Genomic DNA, 17,796 nt, shown 5'->3' with positions numbered 1-17,796 from the left:
TTATTCTTTAAGTACACTTTGATGTTAATACTTGTGTACTTTTTGAAAAGTAATGTTTGAATGCATTTTAAGTATTCTTACATAGTTGTACTGTAATTTTTACTTCGGTAAAGGATAAGAATATTTCTTCTCTCACTACTTATCTGACACTGGTTCCTCCTCTCTGCAGGTGTCATGTTGCAGCTATGGCCAGTAGGTGGCAGAGTTTGACCGTCCTACTCTGACCGGATGTGACTTGCAGGGATCTCGGCGCCGCAGCTTCCAAACTGTGGGCGTGTTTTTCCTCAATCTTGACTCTAGAGTTTTTGTTCCCTGGGTGTTGCCTGCCTGGATTACAACTTTAGGGTTTCACCGGGTGTTGCTGAGAAAGAGAGACGAGACGGGTAGCATCTGTAACTACAACGTTGTCAACTTTTCGGAGCAAGCTCGAGGCCCTCTCACTTTGTTTACGTTGTACTTTTAAGGCAACGCCGGACCGGTTTGTTTTAGCCGCCGTTAGCTAGCTAAGCTAACTGAGCTCGAGCTGCGGTAACGTTGACTGGGTTGCTAGCGAGAGCCGTCCGATGCAGGCCATTAAGTGTGTGGTAGTGGGGGACGGGTGAGTGAAACTATCTTTTTACCCCTACTGTGACCTCTACAATTTTCCACTGTGTTTCATACTGTAGCAGTTAAATGCTAGCATAGTTGGTGTCGCTGACCCAGTTACCAACAGTTGGCTAGCGGCTAACAACCTCAAATAACATGCCAAGTTGCGCGACAGCTGTTGTTGTGCTCTCCAATCCAGCTGGGTCAGACAGGTTTATCGACATGCTCGGGTTAGGTGTGACTGAATGGGTCACAGCATGTCATTTATTAGACACGACTCAAGCTGCCATGTCGGCAGCTATAGCTCGTCCTATATCCAAGTTTTTTGGATTGTTCGCCATTTAAATGTTCTGAAGACTGTGAGCGTTATTCATTAACCACACAGCCACTTATGGCCTTGGAACAAAATATTTCTATAATCTTTGATGATGATCTATGATCCCGGATATCACAATTGAAACAAAGTCCCACCCAATCCAGTATAACTCCAATATAACCGAATGAGGTTTAAAACTAGCTGATGACTTAGTCTGACCTATATATACAGCACACTCCCACAGTCCATTTTTGGGTTGATATGAAAGAGGAAGAAATACTAAGGTTTTCACATTTATAGCCAGCAAATGTTTGCTATTTTTGCTTGATATATTTCTTTTAAAAAATAAATAAATAAATTGTAAAACTATGTTAAAGCTGTGTTTTAGCAGAGTTTCACCATTTTTACATTCTGATGTATGTTTTTACATTTAGATATTAATTGAAATATATCAGTAGTATTAGAAATCCTTAAATAAAAAAATAGAGCATTAGGCTGCCTGCATAAAGCTAAACTGAACGATACAAATGTTTAAATGAAATAGTCAGTTGACATCTGAACTTGGCTGACCTCGAACATCTTGATATGTACTGATTTTTGATTAGTAGGACAGTTGCTTTATTTGAGACAAGTTTGTGATCATTTCCAGGCAGTAGTTTTGACCTCTTACAGTTCTAGATGAGATTTAATTGTGCCCTCTGGCATGTAATGTAATGCAGACAGATGTTAGTACTGTTTCGGATTCACAGCTGATCAGATTTAGTTAAGACTGTAAACCATTTTTCAGCTCAACTATGGACATTCACACATTTGTATTTTAATATGTAGTCACACCTCTGCTGTATTGTCATTAGCTTTTTGTATCAACAGCTAAAGTTTCTCTCATCCCATGGAGAGAAACTGCATTCTAGGACAGCAGCACATGTAAAATAGTAGGTCAGTCTATTGGCTGGTGGTCTGGGACAACTTTTCTTTTTGAAGCTTTGGTGGTTTTCATAAACTTACCTTCTCTTCAAATGTGTTATTGTTATTGTGTGCACATCCTGCATCTTTTAATAGGTTAAAATTTGTATATGAGAAACCCAGTCCTGACATACGGTTACTTTTGAGAAAAAAATCACAAAAATCTTAATTCCACTGATGGCTACTCAGGTTAAACTGGTCTTGCCTTGCATGTATGCTATAAACTGTACTTGTTGGATTATTTTGATGGGGAATACTTAAATTAACAAAGCTGTGAGGATAAATCAAGCAGCAAGCTTCAGTTCTCATCATTGTATTTTCTCTGCCAAATCTTTGCCCCTCTCCTTTCTGATCCTAGGGCTGTGGGTAAAACATGCCTGCTCATCAGCTACACTACCAATGCCTTCCCTGGAGAGTACATCCCCACAGTGTAAGTAACACACACACACACACACACACACACACACACACACACACACACACACACCTCATGAATAGCTGTGACATGGAGATGGTCAGCAAACAGAGGTGTGGCGAGGTTTAGATGATGAACTTAGACCACCAGTGCGATGGAAAGATAACGGCCATGTTTTGATAGGCAGATTTTCTGCGAAATGTGTTAAACTAAAAGCCACAGCTTCCTCTCCTCACTATATTGAACATTACAAGGTGCTTCATTTGGAGCCTAATCTCCACCTCTCTCTACAGCTTTGACAACTACTCTGCCAATGTGATGGTTGATGGGAAACCAGTGAACCTGGGCCTGTGGGATACAGCAGGACAGGAGGACTACGACAGGCTCAGGCCCCTGTCCTACCCACAGACAGTATGTTTATATCTGCATTCATATGCAGTAGTAACAACTGCTGGTTTCAGACCACTGCCTTACACAGACTAGTATCAGCCAGACAATGTTAGCATGAACACTGTTTTCATTTTACCAGCATTGATTTGGAGTTATTCACTGGCCCGTAATGCTTAAGACAGAGTCTTTGCAGTCAGCAGAGTAGAGCCTTGTATCCACAGTACCTATACACTGTCTGGAAGACGGCTGGTGGGAGTGAAAGGGAACTCTTGTTTGCACTCTTTGTCCTTATAACAAACTGGCCTCTGTGCCAGACTCACAGAGAGCTGAAAGTGGGAGTCAGTTTTGTATTTAAACTATAGAGTCTAGATTTATCTAGTTATGTGAAGGTGCATGTCTGAACATCTGTTAAATTAATTCTGTAACTGTTTTTAATGTTATTGACATTTACCATTTTCCCTCCTCAGGATGTGTTCCTGATTTGCTTTTCACTAGTCAGTCCAGCCTCCTTTGAGAATGTCCGTGCCAAGGTGAGAACAACCTGCTCTTTATCTCTGTAGTTTGTTTCCTCTATCATGAAAGGTAATATTAGGTAGCACATATTAAGTCTGTTTCATGAAATGTCACGGTCAGATCAGCTTGGATGGAGGAATAGTTTATTAGATTTTGACGAAGAACCTGAGCTGGGATTTCAGCCATTAAACACAATTCTGGAAGTAGGTGCAACTTTATTTTTAGTTCTAGCCATAATCTCATGGTCAAGATAAAAATGCTGCATTTTGTACTTCAGAGGTAATAGTGATTATTTGGAGTTTGGCTGGTAAAATAACTTGATTGGATGTCACATATTTTAACAGCAGGACTGAGAATTGTTCAGTGTTGGTGGAAGTTTTGTCTCTTCTTGTTGCCCCTGAGTTCCTCAAAGGTCACATCATGTTGCATTTGGATAAGAACCAGGAAACTGAGAAAGACATCCATTCTTTTAGCCACCCACCCACATTCCACACTGTCTGCCCTGCTGTCCATCTGTATCCTGCAACCTCTGACTCTTTCCCCCCTAGTGGTACCCTGAGGTGAGACACCACTGCCCCAACACGCCCATCATCCTGGTGGGCACCAAGCTGGACCTGAGAGATGACAAGGACACAATAGAAAAGCTCAAGGAGAAGAAACTCACCCCCATTATCTACCCTCAGGGCTTGGCCATGGCTAAAGAAATAAGTAAGTTATAACACAACAGATACACAGATGAAATGTTTAAATAATATTAACGTCTGGGTAAGTTTTGAATTGAAAGAGCCTCTTTTTTAGTGAGTAGTGTTTCTGGTAAACCCATAGATAAATTATGCTATTAAGTCTTACTAAAAAGAGCAGAGGCCACAGTTTCAGTCACATTTTTGTAATAAGAACACATTCCAAACTTGTTTAGATGGCTACACTCATGTTGATGCTCATTTTTCAGCTAGAATTTATTGTAGCGTTTCTGCAGGTCCTCAATCCTTGGATAATTTCAAAAGGGGTCAAATTTAAGGGCTTGCAATCACTAAAATATCTCACATACAGCAACATGATGTTTAATTTGTTTACCATTATTATTATTTTGATGCACTGTAAAATTAGATGGTAACATTGGCACTTGGACTATTGTTTTGCCATATAGACAAAAACAAGAGGGTTTTCTAACGTCATTCTCTGCTTTTCCGTTTTCCCACCAGGCTCGGTGAAGTATCTGGAGTGCTCAGCTTTGACGCAGCGCGGCCTTAAGACAGTGTTTGACGAAGCCATCAGGGCCGTCCTGTGCCCCCCACCCATCAAGAAGAAGAAGAGGAGGTGCAGAATATTGTAAAGGAGCATCACAGGGAGTAGAAAGTATGGTAGCCCTCAGAACCCACCTACTCAGAGGGAAGAAGATGATGGCTGGGTTCCCCAAATATGTATTCACCCCCTGTGTCCTTGCTTACATTGACGCTCTTGTAGATCAGACTTCCATCTGAAAGAACTTCACAGGTGTAAGCAGCGCTGAAGGTTTTCTGTCAGATCTGGTGAGTGGTTGCTTACATCTGTTTAGTCCTTTCAGACTGACAGGAATGAAGTGACTTTGCTAAGGCCTTGGGGAACGTGAGGGTGGGCGGGTTTGCTTTGGGTTCTGTTTATTCAGGAGACCGAGGGAGGGTTTTAAAAAAAACAAAAACAAAAAACATGAATTCAGTTGTCATTTGTCACCGAAGAAACACCACTTGAACGTGATTTTATCATGATATTACCATAGATTTAACTCCGTTAGAGGAGGTCCTGCACTGCACTCTTTCCCCTACACACTAAGAGATTCCTGCTGCCTTGATGAAATTTTACTTTAAGAGAAAAAGAAGGTTTTTTTAGAAGCTAATTTCTTCTTTTTTCATTGTCAGTCTTTGATCAGCTGTGGTTGACGACCGTTTTGTTTACACGTGTCATCTGACTAGACTGAGGTGTTGCCAAAACTCAGTCAACGGTCATCACTTCATAGTCAATCCATGAACACTAAAATGTTTTACTTCCTTTTAATTTTGTTTTAATCTGTACAAGATACCATCACGCTGTCATGTACAAACGGTTGAATCCTTACATGAATGATAATTGTTGTAGCAGCTGCTAAGATAAATAATTACTCTCTTCAATTAACGTAACATTTAAAACACTGTCTCTGCTCGACTTTTAACAGATGATTATCTTGTTTTGTTCCTAAAAGCTTTCTAGATGAATCCATTGCTCTCTTCTCACTATATGTTAGGTGAACACACACAGCATTTTTATGACTCGGGCATGTGAAGGTGCAGTGAAGAAGGTTCATTCTCAATCTGTCTGTAAAGGTTGTTTCATCATTTAAGTCAGTGCTCAGAAAGTGCTTTTGATATCCAGGCTTTTGTTCTCAGTATATGATGTTCATATTGCTGTCATGATGGTGTGCAACCACATCGTTTTGACCCGATCTATTACTGTGTTTTAAGTCTATGAGCCAGTGAATTAGCACTCAAAGATTGCATCTGATTTTTAATGTCTTTGTTGTACAATATAACCATAAGAAGTAACTAGCAAATGCATTTTATTTTGAAATGAGCAGTGATCAAATTACATGAGTGCCCTTGTGAGCCACTGTAAATCTGAACTCATTCTATCGGTGTTTCTATGGTGCAGTGGAAATACACTTAGATTTACTTCCTTGCTAAATGTGGTTTCATTTTCACATAGTAATATGCTGATTTTTTTTTTTTTTTTAAGAAAAGTAAATAAATTCATTGAAAATGCTCTGTTGTATTTTATATCTTCTGTCCAAACACATAACAGTGAAAAACATAACAGGGAAATAATCTTATGTGACCAACAACCATATAACTATAACAAAGGAAAGCTAAATCAAAAGCCTCCCATCAGCCTCTGCTGTACTTTGTGCTAATTAGTGAATGTTTACATGCTAAACTAAAATGATGAATGTTGTAAGTGTGCCAGGTAAACACACTGCCTTTAATGTAAGTATGTTATTCTAACATCTCAAACTAAAGATGGTTGAGCATGAACACCACACCTGATAAAAATCATGTTAGCATACTGACATTAGCATTTAGCTCAAAGCACCGCTGTGCTCACAGCCACACAGAGCTGCTCGCATGGCTGTAGTCTCTGTCAACTTAAAGGTACATGATAAATATCTTAAACCGATTATCAGGGTTATAGCTGATTAATTTTCTGTTGACTGACCATACGTTTGATCAAGCAACCCTTTTGGCGTTAGATATTGTTGGCAGGTTTATCAGGTTATACAGCAGTGGCTTTAATTGTTTTCCCCCATGATGAATAAACTGAAGTAGTCGTTGATTTAGACTGAAAGACACGATTTCCAGTCCTTATTTTATTTTGCCTCGATCTTGATCAGCTTGTGTGCCATGAAGGTCAAACAGAGAGGTCAGGATTGAAATACAGGGGGGCCTCTTCATTGCTGGCTGGCTTTGGCTTTCCATCGGTCAAATACCAGCTCAGCTGACACTGCATCTTCAACTCCCATCCCTGTTCATGTAAAAAACAAAAGTCATGGCTACACCGTGACAAGATGAAATGTCTGGTACGGTCTGTGCACTGAACTGGAAAAATAAAGCACTTTGCACATGATATGGACAAGGCCTACATCAGGTGGGGCTTACCAAGGGATTTGAACACGGTTGTCTTCTCTCTGTGTGCAGGTTTTGTCCCATTAATAACATCTCCAAGCTCTGCAAACACTTCAGCCTGCAAACAAGAGATCCACAACCACATTTGTTTCTGCACATATTCTGCAAAGGGAACCAGTTACACGCACCTCAGTCGCCTCATCGAGGCAGACTGAAAGCACAACAGCAGACCGACCCCAGAGAGGACGACGTCACCGGACTCAGCCATCGCTCCCTCCCTGCTGTCAGCATACACCACCGCCTCCTTCATCAACACGTCGTCCAGCTCCCGCCAGTTTGGCCTGCAAGCTCCCACTGCTGCTCAGCAACAGGAGGGAAACAGCGGTAAATATTCAGGGTGACACAGTTAACGTTTTGTTTTGTTTTTCCTTTTTACCCAGCAGCACAGAAGATCTTTACAATCACCACAGTTTCAAGGTGGTCGCCCAAAATTAGTGTCACCAATTCAGTATCTGAGCAAATGTGAAAGCTGGTCTCAATCTCTCCCTCTGATCCTGAGTGATGGTGTCGAATAATGGCCAGAAAAGTGTTTTCGCAGAACATTATGATGTCACATTGAAGCTGACCTTTTACCTTTTGAGTATAAAATGTCATTTTATTGTGTGAGACATTTGTGTGACAGTTAATCATAATTAGCGTGTGAATTCTTGAGTTCTGGCCAAAAACGTGTTTTGTGAGGTCACAGTGACCTTTGACCTTTCATCCTCGAGTTCAAGTGGACGTTTGTGTCAGATGTAAATTCCCTCCAGGCGTTCCTGAGATTATAAAAATCCACCCAAAGGTCTCTCCTCTGAGTATTAAACGCTTCACTTTCTGTCTTATTTGTAAGATGCAGACCTAAAACTATTTACTCAACTATTTCCTCTTTAATCTTGTCTGTGTGTTAATTCTTTCTTCTCACCTGCGACATGGGCTCCCGGTTTGACCCACTGACCAAAGAGCACTGGCTCTGTACATCTGGTTACCGTCACTATGGCATCCGCTCCCCTCACCGCCTCCTCCACTGACGCACATACCGTCACCGGACCGCTTACGGACCGGCAGAAGCCCTCCGCTCGCTCTCTGGAGCGGCTCCACACGCGCACCTGTGGTGAGGATCCAGGATCAATTTTCTCATCTAAGCCAAGCGTATTATTTTTAAGTGCTACCTTTAATGTGAATTGAGCCAAAGAAGGAAAATCTTGATGGTTTTTGTTCATGTAATTTTCTCAATCAATTGATTAGTTGTTTGGTCAATAAAATGTCAGAAAATGGTGATCAATGTTTCCCAAAGCCCAAGATGACTTCCTCAGATGTCAACATATTCAGTTTGGGTGGTGCGCAGAAACCTGAAAATATTCATATTTAAGAAGCTTTTGTATTATTGCAGATTCATTCGATGGCTGACGACTAATCGATTAATTGTTGAAGCTCTAATAGTTTGTGGACATCTTGGTCCGTGCAATGGGGCCATGTTTTACGCTACAGTATGCAAAGCACATAAATAACACTCTGTGCATATTTCAGGCATGTCAAACTGATTCCATAAAGGGCCGTGTGGCTGCAGGTTTTTGTTCCAACCAAGGAGGAGCACACCAGGCTGGAATCAATTAATCAGCTGATCTCAGTCTTCAGCTGATGACTAAGTGAACCCTTGATGTAGATTGGTTGGCCTGGTGTGCTCCTCCTTGGTTGAAACAAAAACCTGCAGCCACAGGGCCCTTTATGGAATGGGTTTGACATGCCTGGGTTAGATCCTTTAGCATCCTGACAATTTTATGTTGTGTTGGGAAACACTGAGCCACAAACATGGGAATCCCCACTGCAGGCTTCTGTTCAGACTTCCTATTCATACATCTACAGGTGTTTGTCACTGCACCTCTTGAAATGAAAACATCTCCGTGAAGGCGTTATAATGGCTCCGGGCCTGTTTGCCGGCCCCCAAGATGGCCAGCACCTCTGCTTCAGGACGCATCAGCAGCTGCGTGACAAAAACACAGCAGGTCAGAGCCAAGAGTGTCAAAGGTAGAACAAGAGAGCAAGATCATAGGCCTGCGGGTGTTTAAAAAATGGGCCGGTACCTTAGCAGAGATGGCTGAGACTGCAGCTGTCCTCATGCCTGTGATAACCTCTCCATCCATAACCTGCAGGTTGGGCACATGTCATGGCTGGCATGACAGGCTGAAAGTGTCTAGACAGACTGTGTCGTTATTAAAGACAACATGCTGCATGTTTTAATATGTCAGTGAATTATGCATGCATCAGCTTTACTCACAGCCTTTACATTCCCACGCTCCGGGTCCAGCAGCACCACTGTGGCTTGCACGGCGGGCAAAGTTGAGCCATCCTCCCTCTTGTAGAAACACACGAGCTTTGTGCACAGGACTCCGTCGTTCTCCATGTATGTGGGCATCAAGCCCATGAAGCTGTAAAAGTGACCGAGCGCCGTCAGCCAGCAGTGGCAACAGACTGTTAATGTTTCATTTGTTCAGAGGCCTACCCGTTGTGTTTCTGCAGGGGCACCGTGGAGCGCACTGGCTGGATCACCTCGGCGCTGTCCCGGCTGGAGAATTTCCCCAAAGCCGCCTCCAGACGGGGGACCAGCTCCCTGTAGCGCAGCAGACTCTCAAATTCATGCTCCCGTATGACAACAGGAGGCCCAGCCATGGTGACTCCTGCCTCTGCGCGTCAGGCGAGTGAGCCACGCTGAAGTTTGGTCCGAAGTCCGGCCCAGTGTCCGTGTTGCGTTCAAGAGCCGCAGAAAGGCTCGTTGAACTCTTGGCTTAGATGAATGACAGGCACGTGAGCGATGTTGGATATGAATTCTTGTACTCTCAGCCTTTCTTTCACTTCCACCCTCTACCACCACCAGAGGTCCCCATTTACCGAGAAATCTCTCCATTTTGCTTTCTTTAGAAATGAGAATGAAATGATTTTTGAAATATTTCTTGTTTCCTTCCTACAGTTGAATAATGCTGGCATAAAAAACAGGAGTTTAAGGATTTGTATTCAAGAGAAATCCCTGTTATACATCTGTTTTTGAGAGTTTTCACAGTAAAATGTTGAATTCAAGTTGTTTCTCTGTAAATCAGTGTGTTGAATTTACTCTTCCTCAAACCATAACCTCATCTTTAAGCTTTTATCCAAAGTCTTACAGTACCATTTGTTTGTAATATACTTATGTGTATATTGTATCACCCGTGTGTCTATATGGATTCACTGTATAATTATTTTAATCCAAGCAATTATGAACAACTTTGGAGACTTTATAGACAAAATATTACCAGACACTATTTCAAGTTTTCAAATATTAGTTCAGTATCTGGTCAAGATTTTAGATATTTGCATGTTTTTTTCTCTGATCCACCTCTTTGAGTATGTGTGCTTTCTGTATGTCTGACGTCGCTGCTGTTACATTACAATAACATGCTTGGATTATGAATTCTATTCAGCTATTTTCTTCAGGCATTATGATCGTGTGAGTAGAGCAAAAGCAAATCCCTTCTACAAGGATTCAGATCAAACCTCCTACATATTATGTTGTTAGACTGTTCTCCGCTGTATAACCTGCATGATTCACATTTAGGCTGAGCAACATTTCACAGATTACATGCATGAAGAAATGCATGAATTTCGATGCATCCACAAAACATTTAATAGAATTTGACACTTCATATTTTGGTACGGATGTAATCTTCATGTTAAGCATATGCCAGTCATTTACTTTTCTCAGATCAATAAAGAAAACTGCTATTGCTATTGAATGTGTCATGTTTCCTTTATGCATCTTCATCACTCTGCCACTCTGCCTCTATTATGTTTCTCTTCTAATTTTAGTTTAAAAGTTTCTACACTCATTCCCTGATTTTCATACAATTCATTATTCAGAAGAAATGGAGTCTAGAAACAGCAGTCACATATTCCTAAACACCATCTGTGGGCCAGCATGAGACACCCACTATCCCTCACTTGGGCCAATATGAATACCACACCCTAATTTTAAACCAGACCAGTGTCGAGCCTCGGTTCTTCCCAGGCAGTTCCCAAGTCAAGAATAAAGTACACCTTCAATTGATAAAAGATCTGCAAGTAGTGCACTGTAACACCTGATGTTGTAAAAGTCATTTGGTAGGCAATGTTCAGGTAATTTGAAATTTACAGTGGTTTGTCATTTCAGCCTGGTGTGGACCTCAAACATCTGTTTAACTCCACTGCCCCCAAGTGACTAAAGTGAGCTGAGCAGCAACCATCTACAGTCAGAACATTTTAGATCTGAATGAGAACCAAATTAATATCAACTGATCTAAGGCAGATATGTCATTTAAAGATGTTTATCAGTGGCTTGGAGTGTAATGGAGCTGTCCTTTTTACAGCAAGGTATTCCTAAAACTAATGCCATCTGAAACTACACAAACCAGTTTGATACCGCCCAAGATAGCAGCTGCCCTAAGCATTAAACTACAGAAACAGAAGATTCTGCACTTCTATTTTAAATGCTCTCAAATAGTACTTCTGCCCTATGGAAAAAGTGTTCAAGCAAACAGTACTGCAGTCAATGAACAAACTTTATTTTTCATATCAATAGAAACACAGATGAGAGATCAATACAGAGGAATGCATGCCTGCTCAATACTCCTCTCCTTCATCATCCTCTCCAACACTATCAGTTCCAACCTCCTCATAATCCTTCTCCAGAGCTGCCATGTCCTCTCTGGCCTCGGAGAACTCTCCCTCCTCCATACCCTCACCCACATACCAGTGAACAAAGGCACGCTTGGCGTACATCAGATCAAACTTGTGGTCAAGCCGAGCCCAGGCCTCTGCAATAGCAGTGGTGTTGCTCAGCATGCACACAGCCCTCTGGACCTTGGCCAGGTCTCCACCGGGAACTACAGTGGGCGGCTGGTAGTTGATGCCAACCTTGAAACCAGTGGGGCACCAGTCCACAAACTGGATGGTGCGCTTGGTCTTGATGGTGGCAATGGCAGCATTTACATCTTTGGGCACCACATCACCACGATACAAAAGGCAACAAGCCATGTACTTGCCGTGGCGAGGGTCGCATTTCACCATCTGATTGGCTGGCTCAAAGCAGGCATTGGTGATTTCTGACACCGTTAATTGCTCATGGTAAGCCTTCTCAGCAGAGATGACAGGGGCATAGGTGGCCAGAGGGAAGTGGATACGGGGATATGGCACCAAGTTAGTCTGGAACTCTGTCAGATCAACATTGAGGGCACCATCAAAACGAAGGGAAGCGGTGATGGAGGACACAATCTGACTGATCAACCTGTTCAGGTTGGTGTAAGTGGGACGCTCGATGTCGAGGTTCCTACGGCAGATATCGTAGATGGCCTCGTTGTCCACCATGAAGGCACAGTCAGAGTGCTCCAGGGTGGTGTGGGTGGTCAGGATGGAGTTGTAGGGCTCCACCACAGCGGTGGACACCTGTGGAGCTGGGTAGATGGAGAACTCTAACTTGGACTTCTTGCCGTAGTCCACAGACAGACGCTCCATCAGCAGGGAGGTGAAACCAGAGCCGGTGCCACCTCCGAAGCTGTGGAAAACCAGGAAGCCCTGAAGGCCAGTGCACTGGTCAGCCTGAGGACAGAGAGGGAGACACAATGATCAAATACAGTTCTGTCTTTTCATTTCATATTCAGGACCAAAATCTGCTCTGAATGTACTCACCAGTTTGCGGATCCTGTCCAGCACTGGGTCGATGATCTCTTTGCCGATGGTGTAGTGACCACGGGCGTAGTTGTTGGCAGCATCCTCCTTTCCAGTGATCAGCTGCTCAGGGTGGAACAGCTGGCGGTAGGTCCCAGTGCGCACCTCATCTAAGGGGAAGTACCATAAATTATAGGCGGGTTTGACTGGCTGGGGGATTTTTAAAAAGATCTCCCCTCCACCCTCAATATTTATTAGTATTTCATGAGTTTACCAATGACAGTGGGCTCCAGGTCCACAAAAACAGCTCTGGGGACATGCTTTCCAGCTCCAGTCTCACTGAAGAAGGTGTTGAAGGAATCATCTCCTCCTCCGATGGTCTTGTCACTGGGCATCTGGCCGTCCGGCTGGATCCCATGTTCCAGACAATAAAGCTCCCAGCAGGCATTGCCAATCTGGACACCAGCCTGACCCACGTGCACTGAGATACACTCACGCTGTGGAAAGAGGTGGGGGAAAGTTTAGGAATTATAAAATACAGACTTGGCTGGCTGAAAAGCTCTTTAAAAGCTCTTGTAACATCTGTAACAAACTTAATTTGACGCTGAAGGCTACTCATCACATGGTGAGAACTTCTCTACAGCTAATGTAATATCTATGGAGGAGGCTTTTCTTTTTTTAAAAAAAAGGCTCTTTGTAAAGAACCAGATCATCATGACTGAGGTCACCTGATGACATGTTGCACCGTCAGTTATTTGCAGAACAGAAAACCCCTTAGAAACAGATATCACAAAGAGGCTGATTATTCAGGCATACAGTGCACTTAAGGAAGAACATCATGTGCTGAGAGCAAAAACTTCTGTGGTGGAACAACAAACACAACCGTAACGTTAGCTAAAGACTTTCAGACAAAAGCAGAGGGCCAACAAAACGTGAAAGATTCAGTTCAAAAGGCCCAGCGGACTTTGAGTGAATAGGTTTGAAAAGCCTGTGGTTGCAGTTTCATAAAGGCCAGGCCGCTTCAAACAGCAATGTTTCAGGCTGAAAGCACACTGACCTCCGCCAACTGGGTCGATGCGCAGACACGAAAACCTGAAATTGGCAGCTCAGACTGAACTTTATTTTGGGCTGTGCCGAGTTAACTTACACTAACATGACCAAAGTTGCAGTTAAAACGGCCCACTGAAGGTGGAGTTCGGTGAACAGTCTTTCAACTCAAACGTTTTACTCGTTTATTTTAAACAACACTCAAATGTAGACCGTTAATGGTGCTTATTTAAATTAATAACGGTTAACTGCGCTGCCGCTTTTAATTTACTTGAATCAACACGAAGAGTGAAGAAAAGGTATGTTTTCATACTCACCATGTTTCCTGAAGCTGTGGAGTCTGTCGGGGTTGAGATTAAGAAGAGGAACTAGCTAAGTTAGCTCTTACCGCTTGGCCTTTATGAGTCCTGTGCAAGAAGTAACTGATGATTTTCGCTAGGCAGGGCGCTTTTATACTCTCTGACCCGGCGGGAATGTGCTGTTGAATCCGATTGGTTTCGGGGATCACATGGGGGGAATCCTATTGGTTAAAATGAACTGCCATATTTACCACGAGCGCTGCTGGAAAGTGGGGCAATCACACGTGCGTGTCATTAACCGACAGTATGATCCTGAGTTTTCACTGAGTCTATAAATACTTACTTTTTCAGATAGATACTTGTCCTTTACGTGAGTATTTCCATGTTCTGCAATTCAGAGGCAAATATCGTACTTTTTACTCTACTACATTTATTAGCTAGTTGCTTTGCAGATTTACATGATAAATCTGCAATCAACAAATAAATTGTACTGTATTGGTATAGGTTAAGATACAGTAAGATAAAACTTTATTGATCCCTAGAGGAAATGCACACCCACCCAGCAGTATATAAAGTAATGAAAATCAACCCCACTTTTGCCAGCTACAATATTAAAGTCATGTAGACATTAATGCATTAATAATTGCAGTCCGATACAATAATATGCAGCACATTATCTGAAAGGGGTCATTCTGCTTGATGAGTAACTTTACTTTTGGCACTTTAAGTATATTTTGATGCTTATGCTACAAACTAATTAACTGTTTGAATGAACAACATTTAACAACAGATTATTTCTACACTGTGGTATGCTACTTTTACCTAAATTAATGATCTGGATTCTTTGTCCACCACTCATACTCCAGTCCTTTACTTAAGTTACTTAAGAATACCAGCACAACAAAGTAAAAATACTCACACCATGAGTCCTGTAAATACAGCAAAAAGTGCTTAAAGTATCTAAAGTGAATGTACACCCTCTACAGAAAATGGCCCCTGGGACTGATATTTCATTAAATGTGTATTATTTAATTTTAACAAGCCTACTGATACATCTGGTCAAGGTGGTCAAGTTTCACCTACTAACTGTTCGAGGCTCTCGGAGATGAAAGCGTGCAGCATTTCATAAAAAGGTTTTTCAAAAGCAAAGATTTGAGAACGATAAAAAAAAAAAAAGAAAGTAAATTTGCATCTCACAACTCCCGGCTGGACTAAAGTACCTACCTGTGCAGTATTAAAACTAGCTCCACCTGAACCAGCTACAGCTAACACTATTTTTCTGCAGAATTCATACTTTTTCATACTTCAGTTACATTTTGCTGATAAGATGCTGTACTTGTTCATAAGTAGGACTTTGAATGAGCTTCTTTTACTTGCAATGGACTATTTTTTACATAGTTAATGAGAATCTGAGTACTTCTTCCAGCACTGATGTACATACATGAATCACTGTACTATTATTAATGGTGCAGCACTGTAAGTGGCATTTCCATGTAGTAGCTGGTCAACATCTAAGTGTGTAAACATAAATTATATGGTTATATGGTCTTACGTCTAACATCTTCAAATAAGAGGGTAACAAATTCTTCACAATAAGATCTTGTGTTCATTTTTCTATTAATATTACATATACCAGACTATAAAAAGGAAACTAGTGAAGCAATGTGATTTGCTAATGACAAACATTTTGACATGTTTTCTAAAGAACAGCACTTTGCACATCACACTGTAAGAGGCCTAGTGGAATTAGCCATACACATACACCATGTGCAATTTTTCCACTGGTAATAGATTTTTTTTATAGTCTTTGTATAAAATGTTCACAAATGTAGTCAATTTCTTTATGTTGAATTCTCTTATTATTCCTGCTGCTATTGCTTGCTGCCTGTAACACCCTAATTTCCCCATTAATAAAGTCTTAACTCAATCTCCACAGCACATTGCCCTCATAGGGCTGGAATTCATATTCTACCTAAACGTATCAATTCTTACATGAATTACACACCTTCTGACACAACGTGAATGACAATGACTTTCACATGAAATGAACAAAACACCAGGTTTTAAATAAAAAATGATTTTATTATGAATTAGGGGATGCCATGGAAAATGGATACACTGAAGTGGGCACATTATCCGAAAACATAATAAAAAAAACCTCACTGTTTATATCAAACAAAAGACAAAACTATTTTCAATCTGGAATTTGTCTTCCACTTTTTTCAAGGAGACTCCGTCACAACAGCGCAACAAAAGTCACACCAGCAGTCTCTCAATGGCCATCTGAACAGACTGAATCTGCGGTTTGAGCTGAGAGCCCTCCTTGATGGTGACTGAGGTAGCGATGACGGGGCGCGACACCCCACAGGCCCGGCCCAGGGCCTGCTTGGAGCGGACAAACACGTACGGGACGTTCTTGTCCTCGCAGAGCAGTGGCAGGTGGAGGATGATCTCCAGTGGTTCAGCATCGGCAGCCATCACAATAAACTCAGCGATGCCTCTGTTTAGGGTTTTAGTAGCTGGGGAAAGAAGTATAACAGTTAAAACATTTTGTTTTACGTCATCAATACTTCATCTTTCATTTAACAACCATTTTGGCTCACTTTGAGATACAACACCACCATATTGTATTCTCAGTCTGTGATTGAACACAGAAACAACACCCCCCTCTTATCACTGAAAGTCTTCAGGACAATATAGGCTTTACATTTTGTAGACATATTATACTGTGATCAACAACTTTGTTATTATTCATTTGATTTAGTTTCTTCCACCCAACAGTTAAGAACCAAAACATATATACTTCGTTCACTATTGTATGTGACACAAACGTACAGCAAGTTCTAATATTTCAGAAGCTGCACCACAATTTTTTTTAGGATTCTTGCTTGAAATAATCAATAGTCACAATATTTGATTGTTAGTTTTCTATCGACAATTAATTGATTAACTGTTGCAGCTCTACAATGCTGTGATTTGTTTTAAGACCCACAGTGAAGTTACTTGGCCAGGTCAGCAGCTTATATGTGCGCGCAACGCTGCTGTGTTTCTACTTGTATGAACCGGAGAAGACACCACGTTTCAGACTTCTCTCGTGTTACATTCCCTCCCTCAGACAGTGGCGGATAATGAGATTAGCAGCTTGTATGTAAACCCAATGAAAAGTTACATTCCGTACGATATATATTTCCTCACCTTCATTAGCCCCCTTCCTCAGCTGCTTGTAGTTTGAGGCTTGCTGCACCAGGTCCAGGATGGTTTTGGTCAGCGTGGCGTCGGCCAGTGGGTAGGCCTTTGGGTTCACTTGAGCTTCAGTCTGGTCGCGGCACAAAAAACGAGATTATAAATATCAATTTTGGCACAGGAAATCAATACATAAAGTGAACAAACTCAGGGATATCGTTGAGTTAAAGGTTAGTTCGCCCTGCAGCCTAGTGTCTATAGCTTGCTAACAGTTAGCTAGTCGGTTAGCTTGTTGGTCCATTCAGAACCCAGACTCACCATTGTGAATTGGTTTTTCTGGTATTCCGGCCCTCTCGGCGAAATGCTTCACGGAGGACTATTTTCTTTCACCTGGGGTTGAAAAGGCAACAACACGAAATGTGTTTTGTGAGAGAGTAATATTTTTTGTAGTGCTACAAATTGGCAGAGCTCTGTTGCATGCAGCAAGTCCAACGTTCACCGCACGTGTGTGTTGTAACGCACATGCGCACTAGAGACAGCAGCTGAAGACGACAGGAAACGCTTTTTTTTTATCGCCCCTTTGCTGTTTATTATTATGTATGTATGTAATGTTATCTTATGCAAGCGGGTATAGCTAATGGATGGATGCTTCATTTAATTTTAAATGCGATCAAGGTTTAAGATGTGACTAATAAGTAACTATTGACTCTAATAATAATATAATAGCAACAAAATTAAAAACAATAA

The 17,796-nt window shown here is 41.7% G+C and overlaps 4 protein-coding genes across 4 annotated transcripts; 1 reads left to right on the top strand and 3 right to left on the bottom strand.

Annotated features, from left to right (window-relative positions):
• The first annotated feature begins 292 nt into the window (after window positions 1-292).
• rac1a (Rac family small GTPase 1a) lies at window positions 293-5,953 on the top strand. Its single transcript, XM_041962890.1, has 6 exons — window positions 293-598; window positions 2,223-2,294; window positions 2,573-2,690; window positions 3,137-3,199; window positions 3,731-3,890; window positions 4,385-5,953. The coding sequence occupies exons 1-6, from the start codon at window positions 564-566 to the stop codon at window positions 4,513-4,515; spliced, it is 579 nt and encodes a 192-aa protein (XP_041818824.1). The 5' UTR covers window positions 293-563; the 3' UTR covers window positions 4,516-5,953.
• Window positions 5,713-9,562, bottom strand: crym (crystallin, mu). Its single transcript, XM_041962888.1, has 8 exons — window positions 9,351-9,562; window positions 9,126-9,276; window positions 8,932-8,994; window positions 8,730-8,831; window positions 7,773-7,956; window positions 7,047-7,168; window positions 6,845-6,929; window positions 5,713-6,710 (listed from the first exon to the last, which is right to left on the bottom strand). Exons 1-8 carry the CDS (start codon window positions 9,515-9,517, stop codon window positions 6,637-6,639), a joined length of 948 nt encoding a protein of 315 aa, XP_041818822.1. The 5' UTR covers window positions 9,518-9,562; the 3' UTR covers window positions 5,713-6,636.
• A 1,835-nt stretch (window positions 9,563-11,397) lies between these two features.
• Window positions 11,398-13,979, bottom strand: LOC121624499 (tubulin alpha-1C chain-like). Its single transcript, XM_041962184.1, has 4 exons — window positions 13,885-13,979; window positions 12,795-13,017; window positions 12,542-12,690; window positions 11,398-12,451 (listed from the first exon to the last, which is right to left on the bottom strand). Exons 1-4 carry the CDS (start codon window positions 13,885-13,887, stop codon window positions 11,477-11,479), a joined length of 1,350 nt encoding a protein of 449 aa, XP_041818118.1. The 5' UTR covers window positions 13,888-13,979; the 3' UTR covers window positions 11,398-11,476.
• Window positions 13,980-15,938: 1,959 nt separating this feature from the next.
• snu13b (SNU13 homolog, small nuclear ribonucleoprotein b (U4/U6.U5)) lies at window positions 15,939-17,554 on the bottom strand. The gene is made up of 3 exons (XM_041963015.1): window positions 17,368-17,554; window positions 17,062-17,182; window positions 15,939-16,385 (listed from the first exon to the last, which is right to left on the bottom strand). The coding sequence occupies exons 1-3, from the start codon at window positions 17,368-17,370 to the stop codon at window positions 16,123-16,125; spliced, it is 387 nt and encodes a 128-aa protein (XP_041818949.1). The 5' UTR covers window positions 17,371-17,554; the 3' UTR covers window positions 15,939-16,122.
• Between the last annotated feature and the right edge of the window lie 242 nt (window positions 17,555-17,796).

The sequence above is a fragment of the Chelmon rostratus genome, chromosome 21, assembly GCF_017976325.1.
Source record: "Chelmon rostratus isolate fCheRos1 chromosome 21, fCheRos1.pri, whole genome shotgun sequence".
Classification (NCBI taxonomy): Eukaryota; Metazoa; Chordata; class Actinopteri; order Chaetodontiformes; family Chaetodontidae; genus Chelmon; species Chelmon rostratus.
Note: the sequence above shows the minus strand (reverse complement) of the source record. Positions and strands in the feature narration are given on the sequence as shown.

Bases quoted from the DNA above. Each gene is read 5' to 3' on its own strand.
- snu13b (XM_041963015.1), bottom strand. The intron at 16,386-17,061 runs GTGAGGAAATAT...TTCTTTCCCCAG, and splicing joins GAGGAAGGGGGCTAATGAAG to CTACTAAAACCCTAAACAGA.
- LOC121624499 (XM_041962184.1), bottom strand. The intron at 12,691-12,794 runs GTAAACTCATGA...ACTTCCCCTTAG, and splicing joins CCTGGAGCCCACTGTCATTG to ATGAGGTGCGCACTGGGACC. The intron at 12,452-12,541 runs GTGAGTACATTC...CTCTGTCCTCAG, and splicing joins TGGACAGGATCCGCAAACTG to GCTGACCAGTGCACTGGCCT.
- rac1a (XM_041962890.1), top strand. From the start codon at position 564: ATGCAGGCCATTAAGTGTGTGGTAGTGGGGGACGG. The intron at 599-2,222 runs GTGAGTGAAACT...TTCTGATCCTAG, and splicing joins TGTGTGGTAGTGGGGGACGG to GGCTGTGGGTAAAACATGCC. The intron at 3,891-4,384 runs GTAAGTTATAAC...TTTTCCCACCAG, and splicing joins GGCCATGGCTAAAGAAATAA to GCTCGGTGAAGTATCTGGAG.
- crym (XM_041962888.1), bottom strand. From the start codon at position 9,517: ATGGCTGGGCCTCCTGTTGTCATACGGGAGCATGAATTTGAGAGTCTG. The intron at 6,930-7,046 runs GTCGGTCTGCTG...TCTTGTTTGCAG, and splicing joins GTGACGTCGTCCTCTCTGGG to GCTGAAGTGTTTGCAGAGCT. The intron at 6,711-6,844 runs GTAAGCCCCACC...TTACATGAACAG, and splicing joins AACCGTGTTCAAATCCCTTG to GGATGGGAGTTGAAGATGCA.